We start from the raw sequence: 15,088 nt of genomic DNA on the forward strand, positions 1-15,088 counted from the left end.
GTTTCCACACATTGGATTGGAATGATGGTTTGATCATCTTTTGCTGCTATCACACGTGTTGTTCGCTGTGATGCACTCAGTCGTTTTTTCATTACAGTAAAATAAACCCATGCGCCTTAATCCAAATCGTGTTTTTTCATTATCAATTTATATCATTTCAAAACAATTTTTTAATTGTATCAGTTAATCTGATTTAATTAACAAATTGCCAGAAACAGATTGATCTGGTTGGATCATTGGAATATAAGTCAATGCATTAATTCATTGATAAATTGTTTAAGCCCTAGTATTTGGAGTATAAAAATTGCGACAGCTTTAGTTTTTCAAATGGAGATCAAAATCCCTAATTAATTTAATATGTTCTGAAAATAATTCAGTGAATAAGCACTTCACTCCTGTGTTTGTTCCAACCACCAGTTCTGCAAATAAAAACACAGACCTCCCCCCTATTTTTTTCTTTTATCACTTCACACCCATTTGTTTGCTGTTGAGGGTCTTTGTCAAGCGGTCCTGCAGGCAGGGAAGAAGGCCAGTCAGGACAAGAACGCCAGCTCTGGATTACTCTGTAATCTCAGGGCATTTAGAGGGACTTCTACACTGCAATGGAAATCTGAACAGTAAATGGGAGCAGGAGACAATTGATTCAATTGTTAATTAAAATCCAGACTTTTTGAGATTAAAAAATACAAATATTCCTGAATGATCTACATCAAACCATTGTTGATGTTGAAAGATAAATCCACTTTGTGTTTTACTGAAATTTTTATTACCCTATGTAATTTTGCCAGAAAGTTTAAGTATAACTTTTTTATGATAACTGCAGTATTTCATTTCCTTAATTTCTGAAAGGCCTTTGCCATGTTTTGCATTTTACAACTGTCCACAGCACATAGTTTTGTGGATACTATTGTGATATTTTAGCAGAAACCTCTAACAGAGAGGAAAAATTACCCCCTCAATGTAGAACACTTACAAAAAAAAATCAGTTTTGTACACTGACAAATAGAACCATGGTTATTCTGAAGTATCAGACAGCAGGAGAGATCACTTTTCACTGCTTTGACAAAGGGAGAGGGAGGAGTTAAGAGAATAAATATTGCCACAGCAGCCAATACGAGAGCACTGTTCCTTCTGCCACCCCCCTTTCCTCTTTTCAATGGGGAGCATTTCTTCATTTGTCCTCCCTGCCTGGTAGAGTGTGTGGAGACAGACATGTGCTGAGTGTGTGGATGTGGGAACTTGTCCAAGTTCCTCACTGGAGCCTGATCAAGAGTTTAGATGCACTTATAAGCTGACGCCATGCCTGCAACAAAGACAAAGTTTGGACTTTTGCTTTTTCTTACCCAGTGGGTGGTCTACTCTGAGGCTTGGTTTTGGTCCTGGAGTGGTACTACGACAAGGCTTCCACAAACACTGGAATATGAGGGGTCGGGCAGTCCAACTGGGAGTGGAGAACTCCCATCGGAGATCACTACAAAGGCAGAAGGAGATATGGTTCATGAAGGACACGGGACTCCAAACATTAAGCAGACTTGGGTTTTGACCACTGAGGATCCTCAAATGAGCACTGTAACACCTGCAACACTAAGAGAGACAGATGATGCATCAGAAAGTGTCACTGCAAGGATTCCGCCACAAAGTACATCTGGTAATGGCACCTCTACATTAACGGCCCTGGGGTCTGATCCTTCCAGGATTCTAAAAAATGCTTCCAAAATTGAATCTGAAGTTGAGCTTGCAGTGGAATTAGACTCTAAACATGGTGGTTTTTCAAGTTCTGGACTCTTACCTGTTGCAGAAAATATGGCAAGTTTGGTATATGAGGATGGAGCAGTGAAGCAGGCAGACCGCAGAGGCTTAGATAATGCAAGTGGTGCAGCATTTCATGTCAAAAAGGTAGGATTAAGGCTTTCAGAAAGAGTTTCTACCATTGCCAGCAGAGTAGATGAGGAGCAGGATCTTCTCGGAACACAATCAGAGTCTTTCTCTAGTGCTAGCAACAAGCAAAATGTAGACTTCGCGTCGAATGCCTTCAATGGGAATTCCCATAAAAACCTAAAGGGTTTACTGACACTAATTTTAGGCAACGGTGATCACACAGTTGCAAAATCTCAAGGTGTCCTGGATGCAACAGCTGCTCATCAAAACATTTTAGGTTTGCAGAGTAGGAATGCCCACAGGATTTTGTCCACAATGGAAACCTCAGTTATGACACCAAAACCAATTTTTGGCCAGACAAAAATATACAATGAGAACCCAAAAACCAAGGTGGTCACCATAGCTACCCAACCACACAGTGGTTGCACTTTAGATGCTCCTCTGCCATTAAAAGGTAAACAAGAGTTTAGCAAAGCATCTGTGAGGGCAGTTGGAATAGGTAAAGGTATCCACGCCCAAACTGAAAATGCGTCTTCCATATCGTGTTTAGTGCTTGACGCTGCTCTTCCTTTCTGCTCCTCAAAGTTTGGGGAGACCTTTGCCGTCCCCAATTACTTTAACCACAGCAGCTTGGAGGAAGTCCAGGCATTGCTGAAAGAGTGGGCATGGCTGTTGGAGTCACGATGCCACCATAGCTTGGAGTGGTTTTTCTGTCTTCTCTTGGTGCCAAAGTGTGACCCAGCGACCCCAATGTTGACGCTGCCTTGCCGGAGTTTCTGTGAAGTGTTGCTGGACAGTTGCTGGGCACTCCTGGAAGGGCAACATCTGCCGGTGGAATGCCACACTCTGCCAGATGCGAGCCATGGGTATCAGTGCTTGTCAGTTTGTAACCAGAACGGTAATCTGTGGTTCAAAATGCAACGTGCAATTCATTTTGATCCAGTTCTAAAGCCTCCTCCCCCACTCCTCCCAAACTGCTTGGTTTTCCCATCCCACCTCAACGCAGTTAACTTCCAGCAAATAATTAACAGTATACAGAATAATTGTCTATAGGATATTGTGGCTTCAGGCTAACCAGCATGGTCCTCCCAGTGCTTGTGTTCAAATTGTTGCATGTGTGTGTGTTCCTTAATCATTTGATTAAATTCAACATCCCTTGTTTAATTATAACAAGGGCTTACATTGAAAAATTCCAACAACACAGATCTTACAAAGTTCTAAAAGAAAACAAAAACAATCAAATTGCGGTAAAAGTGTAACTGCAGAATTGGAAGTTATGGTGTGTTTATCAGTAAGTTCTGAGTGAGATTGTCTTTTTTCTTAATGGCTGTTCCTTTTCTCAGACACTTTTCTTGACAGACATAAGTGGACATCTGTTTCTTCTTCCATTATCTGGTTCAGGAAGGTTTTTTCTGGAACTTCAGACACTACAGTGATATTTAGACATCCTTGAGAAAGCAACTTGGAACTTGGACTTCATGGAAACCAAAAGAAACAGTGCTTTTTCAACCCCTGAGGGTGTTTTTTTAGAGACTTCCACAAAGGGCTTTTAGCTGGTTAAAAAAAGTTTAAAGGGTTATTTGGGGCTCTTGGGTAATAAAAGTAAGTCACAAATCATTTCAGTGGAAAATCATCTGAAATGTTTATATCCACAGTGATTTGAGGCCATACGGTTTTGAGCTAAATATTAGGGGAAAAAAACTGTAAGACTTACTTTTGGTTTACTCTTCAAATGAAGAATGTCATGGCCAATGAAGGTTTTTAGGCAACTTTGTGAAAATTTGTGTGATTTTTAGATAAAAGATATTTTATCAGATATATTTATCCATCCCAATATTGTCCAAGAATCGAAACTGATGTTTTCTGTAGAAAAGGTCCTCTGCCATTGGTGACATTAGAGTCGCAGTCGCTTTTGTCCTAAGCTATGAATAACAGCTCAATGGAGATTATTGAAGAGTTGTTCCATGGTTATCAACGTCTTCTTGAAGGATGATCTTTTATTTAAATCCTCAAATGCGCTACTAAATCACATGGAAGAAAGAAAACAACTTTTTTTCTCTGTTTCTATATTAGCTTTCTGTTCGATAACTGCGTTTAGAGTTACCAAATTTTCCGCACTTAAAACCTTTTTTTTTTCTTCAAAAAATGACAGTGTGCCTTAAAATCCACAGTGGCTTATAATGTCGAAGTGATTTTGCGAGGTAAACAGCGCTCTGCCAAAATGTCAGTGTTTTTTTTTTTTTTTTTATGAATTGCAAGCAATTCTTATTATAAAAACACTAATGCAGCTAACATCTAGCTGTTTCGGAATGTGTTTTATTTATCTTTAGTTTTTGGCGTTATCAGTCTTAGTTTTTTTTTGTATTACAAACAAGTTTGGGTACTACAGGTATTGGGAACTCGTAAGCGCAGCTAATGTGTCGTGGTGTCGTACTGTGTTTCTTTACATATTACTAGCATGGTTGGAAAATAGCGTAGTCACAGTAACATTTGTTTAATGCTATTAGTCTGTTTTCTCAAGTTTTTCAAACTAAGTTGGGAATTATAGGTATTGTGAATACGCTAACGCTGCTGATGAGTACAGGTATCGTGTGTGTTGTTGTTTTTTTACGTTACTAACAAGGTTGGGTGTTAGCGTAGTCACAGTAACATTTATTTTAGCAATATCATTGTTTTTTTACAAGTTGCTTACAAATATGGGAATGATAGGTTTTGTGAATGCGCCGACACGGCTAGCATTGTTGTAGCGTTGTTTTTTTTACATTACTAACAAGGTTGGGAGTTAGATCAGTCACAGTAGCATTTGTTTTAGCAGCATCAGTCTGGCTCATTTTATGCATTTAGTTTATTTTTATTTTTAACAGTTTCATTCTTTCAAGGAAAAACAGATTTCACTGAGTTGAGAGTGATATTGTGTCTTATGACCGGAAGACTTTGAGCTTGTTTCAGCTCCTGAGGTCTGTTCTTGCCTGGACATCATTTCAACTTTCCTATCCAATTAAAAGCACATTGTGGTCTCACTGCTGTGCTGCCAGAAACCCATTATCCCCTTTGGTTTGTGTTGTACTGCAACACAATGACGAGTGGTGAGACTCCTCCAAAGGCACAGCATGAAATCACTGGGATGCTATGAACAGAGTAATGCCCCACATTTTGCGGCAGTTTTTAAGACAGTAGGCAAGTGTTTAAAGTTATCCAAGTTTTGCTGTTTATTTAAATATTGCACTAATTTTAGTTTCCAAGGTTAAAAGCAAGTTTTTTTTATTTTAATTTTTTTCCTGATATGCAGATCCTACACAGTTTTGCATTTATAGCTACATCTTATAATTTTCTGAATAAAATATCTTTCCTGGTGTTGTTTACTATTAAAAAAAATGCAAATTATAACAGAGATCAGCAGAAAATGCAAAACCTTAATCAAGCTTAATCGTAAATGGAATTGGCAGTGAAAATGAGCCCATGCATTTCCATTCATTATTTTTCATGACATTTCTTGCAAGATCAGAAAGTTGCTGAACTTTGAGCCACAAATGGACAATTTCTTAATCAGTGAATGAATTATGTTGGTCAGTGCACAATTTTCATTGCACAATACTTTTCGATCAGTCTCAAACCTAACATCCTATTTAGTATTGAAATAGACTTTTTGAGAATGTGCCTAGCAAGGTAAACATGTAAATCTGCAAACGGACAAATGTTACGAAGATTCGATGCAGGGGCCAGCAGGCACCACCTACTTTAATTGAGACATTATTGGTCAGTATATAACTTAAATAACTTGCAATAAAGAAAAATATCATAAAGGAAAAAACCAGGAAACAAAGGAAGAATTGTTGTTCTGACAAATATGGTGACTCAGTAATAACTTTTCATTTCTCTATAGAAGTCTATGGGATTTTAGCTTCTTTTTGTTTGGAACGCAAGGGGGGAAGGGTCACTCAATCCAGTTTTCATATACAGTTTATGTTTAAATCTACTTTATTTGACTTTGTAGGATGCTATATATCTACAAGCTGCATGCACAGTATCACATTGTATACAGCAATATCAACAGGCCAAGCCAAAGTGTGGCAGTCGGTCGTGGAATGTTAGACAAAGACAAAGAGCTGTTCCTCCTGGTCAGTAAGCAGACGGCTTGACAATACGAACTGGGACCATAAACTTTGCACCACTCCATTCATCATCAGCTCTTTTTTTAATGCCCAACTGACCTTGAAGTTGTCAGCATGCAGCAAAGACCGTTAAGGGAACCCGCACTGATATTGCACGCAAAATGATAACGATGATGCTTTTGTGTCGCCAAGAGCTTTTGATCTACAATCAGAAGAGATTTGCTGGCCCAAAACTGACACAGAAAAAAAAAAGCTTCCAAAAATTCATTAAAGGGAAATATTAAAAATAACACAAACCTTCCAAGTATTTGGAAAGCTTCTTTTGAAATACCAGTCTCAATGTGATCATTTAGCATAATGTACCAGAGACTCTCAATAAAAAGTGAATACCTACCATCTGGCTGACAAATAGAGAAAAAAAAAAAAAAAAAAACTTAAATACAAAGAAATACCATTGTAGTCTTTGTTAAAAAATGTTGGAATGATCAAATGCTTTGGTAAATAATTTATTTTATTGTGTAGTCCTCCTCTTATTATGTTTTGCATCAAAAACAATTTTAATTATTTTTTAAAGAAAAAACAGAATAAAATTCAGTCATGTATTAGAAGATAAATATGCTTTTTTTAATGTAGTTTATTTAAAGGAAGTAATGGGAGAATTGATGGCTTTTCACCTTCCTGTGGTAGAAACCAAAGACATCAAAAGTGCCACATTCAAACATGTCAGGACAGGCCCAGCGACGAACCCTCAGGGTTCCCCATTCTTACTTTATCAGTGTAAACATCTGGTTGGCTTGGCGCAAATGAAAGTTTATTGCTAACAACCTTTCGTGCAAGCAGGGGTGCTAAACAAATCTGGATCATAGCATTCTTAGATCATTTATGGCTAAAGCAGAAGACGTTTTATTTCCGGGCGCTGTATGTGAGACATTTGGAAGTTTGAAAAAATAGATCATGCTATAGTCCAGGGATATTTTTTTTTAAAAGGGACCGTTATTGTGGCTGTAAACATGACCTAATTCTTTTTTTGTCATTTAGCTAAAAAATATACAACTACTCCTTGTATTTCTGTGATTTACATTACTTTACAGTTTTGTGATGCAATATAGGCGCACAGAACTATAAGCTGCACTAAGCAAGATAAAAGTGTCAGAGATAATTGTCAGTTAGACTTTAACTGTGTTTACAGTAATTTTAGAAGTTGTTTGTAACACGGTATACCAGGGGTGGGCCGTCAGGGCCTTCAAGGCCTTTTCTGAAGGCCTTAAATATATCTCAATCATGTGTTACTTATTTTGTCTATGCATGCTCTTTAAATCATTCCAAATCAGTCCATTCTCTTTTATTATGTTCATGATGGTTATGCTGCTTCCAGACAGACGTATTTTCTCATTGGACTTTTTAACCAATCGCATTTCAGCTGTCCTTTGTTGCCAGGCATGGTTAAGGCCTTCACTCTCTGTTCTGAAGGTTCTGTGATATAAAATCAATGTCGTTCATTCATTTCTTTCAACCAATTAGATTTGGGGTTTTTCACAATACCTGTAACTCCCAGTCTTGTTTACAGCATGTAAATAAACAGACTGATGCCACTAAAACAAGTGTTGCTGTGACTACTTTGTTTGCAACACAAAAAAACAACAAAAAAAACATTTAGCATATTAACAAAATGTGTAACTCTATTCCAATACATAAGAAAACAGACTGATGCCACTAAAACATACATTAATGTGACAACGCACATAAAAAATGTAGGCTATGTCCAAATTCCTTCACTACTTACTATATAGTGCACAGTGCTTTTGCTACTTTGTAGTGTTGTCCAAATCAACAATTCCAAAATCGAGTGCCTTAGAAATTTCCCAGAAGTCTCTGCGAAAAAATCAGTGTGTATCGATGCTGACTAGGCAAATATAGACCACAATCCATTGTATTTGAACAATTTTTACAAAGAAAATGTATTTATTTTTTAAAAAATAAAATATTAACGTTTACACCTTCAGAGCACAGAGGCTTTATAAATGGTCGTTGCAAAATGGTCATATCAATAAAGTTTTCACTTTGTGAAATCAATGACGTCATATTTGCCGTTTAAAAAAAAAAGTAGTGAGCATGGTGCCCAAATTGCTTTTAAAATCCAGGGCACTAGATCAGTAAGTTCTTCACCTTTTTTTCAGGGGTTGCTATGTATAAGGCCCTTTGGAATATAAGGCACAATTTCTAGGAAAAAAAAGGGCTTTTAAGTGCGCCTTATAGTGCGGAAAAACAGTACACTTTATATTTGTGTGGCTTCACATGAATGCTTTTACTTATGGTAATATGCAAAGTACCATAAGTAAACATAATGCCTCAGACAGCATTATGCACTCACAGTGGAATCACTGCAGAAGATTCTTGCAGAAAGCATCTACCTACAGGAATGTACGGTACTTTTATTGCCATCCTGAGCACCAATGTCCTGGGCGGTCTGATTCAAAGAAAGCATTGTGGACACCATGGGTGACTTTTATGGTTGCAAGGCAACCTTTTAGCTTTGTCTGACAACGTGTCATAGTCCTTCGCAAAAAATAACAAAAACGCTGTTTGTGTTGAACTGCTACAGCCATTGGAGTGGGAAGACTTTGAACTGGCTAAAAAAGCACACAGCAGGTGGCAAATCAAAGTGTTTTCTTCAAAGAACCCTCCCAAAAATGTTCATGTGTTTTCCAAAAACAGTCATTTCTGTGATTCTTTATTCAGTGCAAGCAAAATAGAAGAACTAACCCTCCAGAAAATTGATGAAAGCTCAAAGGTTTACATCAAAATCTGTGTTCCCCATATGAGTAACACATGTTCATGTAAGCCTAGACTTTCCTAAACATATCTAATTAATTCAGCGTCCCAGCCAGTGTCACCCAGGGTGATGGAAGAGGATGGAGAGATATGTCAGAGGCCCTTATTCGCCTCCAAGCAGTGACATTTAGGAGCTTTGGCTCTTTTATTTTTAGCATCCTCTGGAATGTGATATATAAAGATATAGCTGTTCTTGAATGCGCGGAATTTGATCAAAAGTCAAAGTTCTAAAAGAGGAAGATTGTATTTAGACTCACAAAGAAGAGATAACTCATTGGATGTTGAGCTATTTTTAATTTTCTCTCATCATGATGCAGAAAAATGTGCGTTTCACAATAATATGCTTCCCTTTGTGATAAATTGGGGGCTTTATTTTGGGAGATGCAGTAAAAGATAATGGACTGTGAAATAGATTTTTCCATAAAAATTGAAAATAAACTTGGAAAGATGAATTTTTTTATTTTATTTATGAAGCTTTCTCTTTATATATTACTATGTATACTGCAAAATAGCTCCTTAGAAATAAGTCAAAAATTCTTAAAATAAAAAAAATTGTATTTTAATAAGCAAAAATTTCTCTATTGGGGTGATAAAAATGGTTTTAAAACAGATTCTTATTTTAAGAAGAAAATTCCAACTGAATTTATTCAACTATCATTTTGAGTGTATTTTTCTTGCAAGATAGAATATCTTAAAACAAGTTTTTTTTTTTTTTTACTAAACTGGATTTGTCCCTTTTACCGGTATTTGAAGAGTAGGATGATCATGTCTTGCTCCTTTAAAGACTCAGTGCTATGAAAATATTGTTTGGTGTTTTTTACATGCTCTTATGGCATTTTTCTGATGATGGAGGACATATATAAAAAAATTAGATCATAATTTTATGTATGTATTGTATGTAAACTAGAAATGACAGTTTTTTTTATTTTGCATAAAAATAAATCATAAGACCACTGGGAATACTTTTAAAATAGATCAAAAGGTGATCACTGCTTTTTAAACCAGTTTGTGTTTTACTTGTGAAAACTTCCTGTTCATATGTCTTTCAAAACATGTTTAAAATGCTGTTTGGTCTAAACACCAGATGTTTAGACCACAAGAGTCCTGTTTACATTTGCTCATCCACCTGCTCACCACTTCTAACAACTGCAGCCCCAGCTAACCTCATGCATGTTCTATCCATCCATCTGTGTTTCTGATGTGTAATCTCTTCTTCTCCAGAAGACAATGGAGTCTCCCTTCTACAACTGATCGGGGATCCTCCACCGAGTGAAATCAGCCAAGTCTATGGACCGGACAACGCCATCGGCTACGTCTTCGGCCCAGATGCCAAAATGGGCCAGCTGGCTGTCGCTCACTTCCCTACGCCCTTCTACAGAGACTTCTCACTCAATTTCCACCTGAAACCAACCTCGAACGAGGGAGGTGTTGTCTTCTCAATCACAGACTCGTCCCAGCAGGTCATTGTAGTGGGGGTAAAACTTTCAACTGTGGAGAGGCAAACCCAAGATGTCATTTTCTATTACTCCGAGACCGGCTCGGAGCAGTCCTATGAAGCAGCCAGGTTCCAAGTGACCTCAATGACAGACACCTGGACCCGTTTTTCTATCTCTGTACGAGATGACAAGGTGGCATTCTATTTCAACTGTGACCTGAGCCCTGTAGTGAAGCGCTTTGAGAGATCCCCTGATGACATGGAACTGGAAAGGGGTTCAGGGGTATTTGTTGGGCAGACCGGAGGGCCCGATCCTGAAAGATTCCTGGTATGTATTTGCTTTCACCCAACTCAGCCAAACGTTGTTTTCTACACACAGTGCCACCGCACTACAGATTTCTCCAAGTGGAACTTGGGTGATGGAGAACTCCTGCTTTAATTTACTTTGGCAAAGAAAAAGTTATTTTTTTTGGGGCTCATGTGAAACCCTTTCAGCTGATTCTCATTTGATTTGTTTGTTCTAATTGGTTTATCCTAAAGTCACAACAAATATGTCAGCGTCACCTCTCCATCCTCCACAAAAAACTCCCTAAAACTCCTTAACTTAAATATTATTAACATTTATCAGTTGACATGAGCAGTTAAGTTGTGTTCAAACTGAATGCGATTCACGTGTCAAATCGTGTCCACTGTCTCTCTCTTAAGACATGTCAAATTTGCTGCTGGACACTTGTCCAAACATGTTTAAAGTGTACGTTCTTATATGCGTGTTTAGCATATGGTGTTCACACCAAACCGTCACTGCCCGATACTAGCGCATGTCCACCACTAATAACAGTTAGAAAATGCTTGGTACGAAATGTTGAAGCTTGAAAATGTCTCCAATTTTGCTCCGGGTTTTTTCTTTCACAGCTCTACTCTGATAGTTGTCAGACTTGGTGTCATAGATTTCCAGCAGGGCACAAAGTGCAGTTATTAATTTCTTCTGCATGATCAATTTTCAAATAGTTGGCACTCCCTTGAAGGAAAAGGGACGCCATCAATGTCACTAGCAAATCTGAGTCCCTGATTGCTAAAAGCTCAACCTGGTTTAACTTTCATTCAGTGGACGTGAGTTTTGTATGTAGAGCCCAAAAACAGTCTTATAAATATGCTTAGCGATGCATGAATGTAAAGATTTTGATCGCTGAAGCCTGAAATGCACATTTCCACGCATTTACATAGACTTTTCATTGAAAGCAGCAGCTTGAATGCTTATTGCAGAGGCCGGTGTTAATGTAGCTTAAGACTTATAAAAAAAATAAAATAATAATGAATTAAAATGTACAAATTATTTACCGGTATATTGTTTGTTTAAGAAAAAGTTTTTTATCTTTAAGGTTTGCCAACATATACCAGAGTTTGAAGTTTCAGAACCCTAAAATACGGTTTTCATCAGTGTCTTTATCATGTAAGCCTTTGACTTGGCTTCTCTGAAACTGTTTATATTATCTATTCATAAGAAAGCAACGACACCCAGCTTTAGAAGTATAATGCCTCTCATGAAAGCAAAGATATAACATGAAAATCTTGCACTTAGGACATAAAAGAAAGATGGCCAAATTCTGGAAACATGAAACATTTTGAAGACAACCATTAAAAGTCTTTGTTAGGACAAGGTTAAAATGTCAACAAGCCATTTATCTTCAAAGTTCTCTTGGAGTAGTCATTACGACTTTTTGCTCCAGACATAAATATGCAGCAAAGACCTGTCTTCAAATAGCGCAGCAAGCAGAGCGATGGGCTCTACATGCACAGCTAATGGCCCCTGATAGGCAGGAAGATTGCGTTCATGTTATCAGTTCGAGTATCCAGTGTGGGAGAATGGAACACAGCATTTTTGGCAGACAGTGGCTCTGCATGGAGGCCAAAATGACACCCATTAACAGGCCTACGGGTTTATCAGAGGCGGGGGGGGGTATTCCCAGGAAATGTTCACAGACAAACATTCAGACTGATGTGTTAGAAGTAACTCTATTTCAGCTTGTGGGATGTGATCATGCATGCCATCGAACTTCAAAAGAATACTTTTTCATAACAGGGTGTGATCAGTGAGCTGAGGGTAGTGGGAGACCCCCGCGCTGCAGAGACTTTCTGTGATGAAGATGGAGATGACTCAGATATGGTGAGTGACATCACAATTTAGGGATAAATTAATAGTTTGTCCTTATTACAGAAGACATGCAAAATCTCAATTAATTTGAAATTTCATCAAAAAATCAACCAATGTTTACTTGTAATGTACTTTGTTATTTATTACGATTGGAGCAAGAAAAACTTTTTTACCAACAAGGCAAACCTGGCATTTCTACTGAAAACAATAGTGAAAGTTTTCACTTTTTATAGGCCTGTCAAAAATAAAGGCTTAATTTTAGGTATACTGATTGTAAATAAAATAGTTTTGCTTTTTAAATGAACTCACGGGTTTCACCATGGTTTTGTGAAATATTTGTGAGCTACAATGTAAAGTCTGAGTTTTCATGTGTACGCTGGAAAAAAAGCTGCTGTTGCTTCATAAAAAAAGCACATTCTTCAAAAAAAAAAAAGTATGATCTCAATCATGTTATCTGTACGACGGAGTGTTAGGACCACCATAAAAATAAAACAGTTGTAACTTCACAAGAACAAAGTTGTAAAATTATTAGAAAAAATTGTCATACACACATACCGGTAACGTGCATGCTGGTGTGTGTTTAAAAAAGGCAGCGAGCGCAAAACTGAGTTGGTTGTGATTTATTTTTTCAGTCATCAATCAGCATTTACAATCCATCAAAGTCCTCATCTTCTGTATCTGGAACAGCTGGACTACATCTCTATCAAACACGCCGGCTTCCCTTTCCTCATCATCAGCGTCCGTCTCTTTGCTATGCGGCTCCAAAGAACAGTGACAACAGACACCTCAGGCCAAGTTTAAGTCCTGCAGTCCCAATGTGTGGCGTAACTCGCCCGTTGCTGCGTCCCGGTAAGGGGGAAGGATGGACAGCTTTTCACGGTCATCTGCTGGAAGTAGCAGCGCTGAGCCTCAAGTCGATCTTCCAACACAGGCCTTTCCTTTTCCGCGGAAACTCAGCTGCTGCTGCGTCTTCTTGTCTTGTCGGATTTGGTTTGCCAGCGTCCTCACTTGTGAACCATGGATTCATCATTTTAAATTCTCTGGCAGCTGAGGTTCGATAAGTTAGAAAGATCTTCACAGATTCAGACTTCCTGCTTCAATAACTCTTCTGATCAACGTTCAAATGTGTCAGCAAGTATCTCAATCCTTTTGTATTAACACAGAGAGTGAACCACAAATGCATTTCTGAAGAAAAAAGATCGTTTTTGCCTTTTAATCAGAATTGTTCGCTTTAAGCTGTGAATGCAGACATGCAGCAGCCGGCTGCCAAGGGACCGTCAACAAAGTGCAACCTCTGTGAACTGTGAAACACCACTGTGTAAAAATAAATAATCTTACAAAAAAATCATAAAACTATTATAAAGCATATTCTTGTTACAATACATATTTTTTAGGAAAGTCCATCTTTATTTTATCTTGTTTCATATACTTTTTCAAATTTTAATAGATATGAATCATGACTAAAGTTATAAGTAACTTGACATGACCTTATTGTCATACTAAAATAAAGAATGTCAATAGTTCACTTTGTTTATTTATAGGATTTTTTCACAATTACAAATGGATCAGATTTGGTCAAACATCCTGAATAGCTCTGAAGGTGCCAAAAATTTTTTTTTTTTGCATAATTTTTATTTTAGTAGGAAAATCAGGTCATGATTAGTCAGTACAGGAGGTTTGGTGACAGAAGCTTTAGTATCTTCAGAGCTATTGAGCATTTATGTTATGATTCATATCTCTATTAAATTTTAAGAACTATAAGAAATAAAATAGACGTTGACTTTCTAACAAAATTTAGTATAATAAATAATAATGAAGTATGACTATGCTGACGAGTCTTCATTACCAGTTCATATAAATATAGACATTTATTCGCTTTTTAAAAGTTCACTGATTTTTACAGAATGGTGTTTCACAGAGGTTGCACTTTGTTGACGGTCTCTTGGCAGCCGGCTCGCTGCTCTGTTTGCATTCACAGCTTAAAACGAACAATTCTGATTAAAAGGCAATAAAAACGAACTTTTTTCTTTAAAAATGCTTTTGTAGTTCACTCTCTGTGTTAATACAAAACGAGTGAGATACTTGCTGACACATTTGAACGTTGATCAGAAGAGTTATTGAAGCAGGAAGTCCGAATCTGTGAAGATCTAATTTAACCGAACCACAGCTGCTCTATTCCCGTGTTCCTCCGCGTAGCTGATAGCTTGCAGTTTAAACTATGCCTCATAATCGTGTATCTTTGCATTTCCAGGGTTTCCAAAACGAAGTAGTTCTGCATTGTGCTCATATCTGCTCTTTTCTTCCTCTCCTCTCTCCGTCTACCGTCATCATGCTGTTCTCTCCTAGATCCTCTTTACGGAAGTAACGCAATAACACATTAGGGCTGCTCTGTACATTTTGGAGAAAATATGTATGACTTTCACCTTATGGTTGTGAAAGTAGTGGATATAGAAAATATGATAAAAGGCAGAGAGCTGCATGCAGCTCAAGAGCCGCCTGTTAACCCCCCCCCCCCCCCCCCCGCACTGAAAAATGAAGGTCCCGCCCCTCTGCCTCGCCGATAAGCCATGCAAATTTCAGCCAATCAGATCAACCAGAAAGGTTCCTGCCTCAAAAGTGACAAAAAATGCCCCCTTAACACTGAGCGTAAATCCACATGAGCGCGCAAAAAGGAATTGA

General features: G+C 37.9%; 1 protein-coding gene across 1 annotated transcript in view; it reads left to right on the forward strand.

The window, feature by feature from the left end:
* Positions 1-15,088, forward strand: part of LOC101173591 (collagen alpha-1(XVIII) chain) — a 120,359-nt gene that overhangs the window by 54,737 nt on the left and 50,534 nt on the right. Inside the window, exons 3-4 of the mRNA XM_023950666.1 lie at positions 10,044-10,585; positions 12,338-12,421. Coding sequence (XP_023806434.1) covers positions 10,044-10,585; positions 12,338-12,421 — 626 coding nt within the window. The remainder of the gene's footprint in view (positions 1-10,043; positions 10,586-12,337; positions 12,422-15,088) is intronic.

Source organism: Oryzias latipes, chromosome 21 (assembly GCF_002234675.1).
Source record: "Oryzias latipes chromosome 21, ASM223467v1".
Taxonomy (NCBI): domain Eukaryota; kingdom Metazoa; phylum Chordata; class Actinopteri; order Beloniformes; family Adrianichthyidae; genus Oryzias; species Oryzias latipes.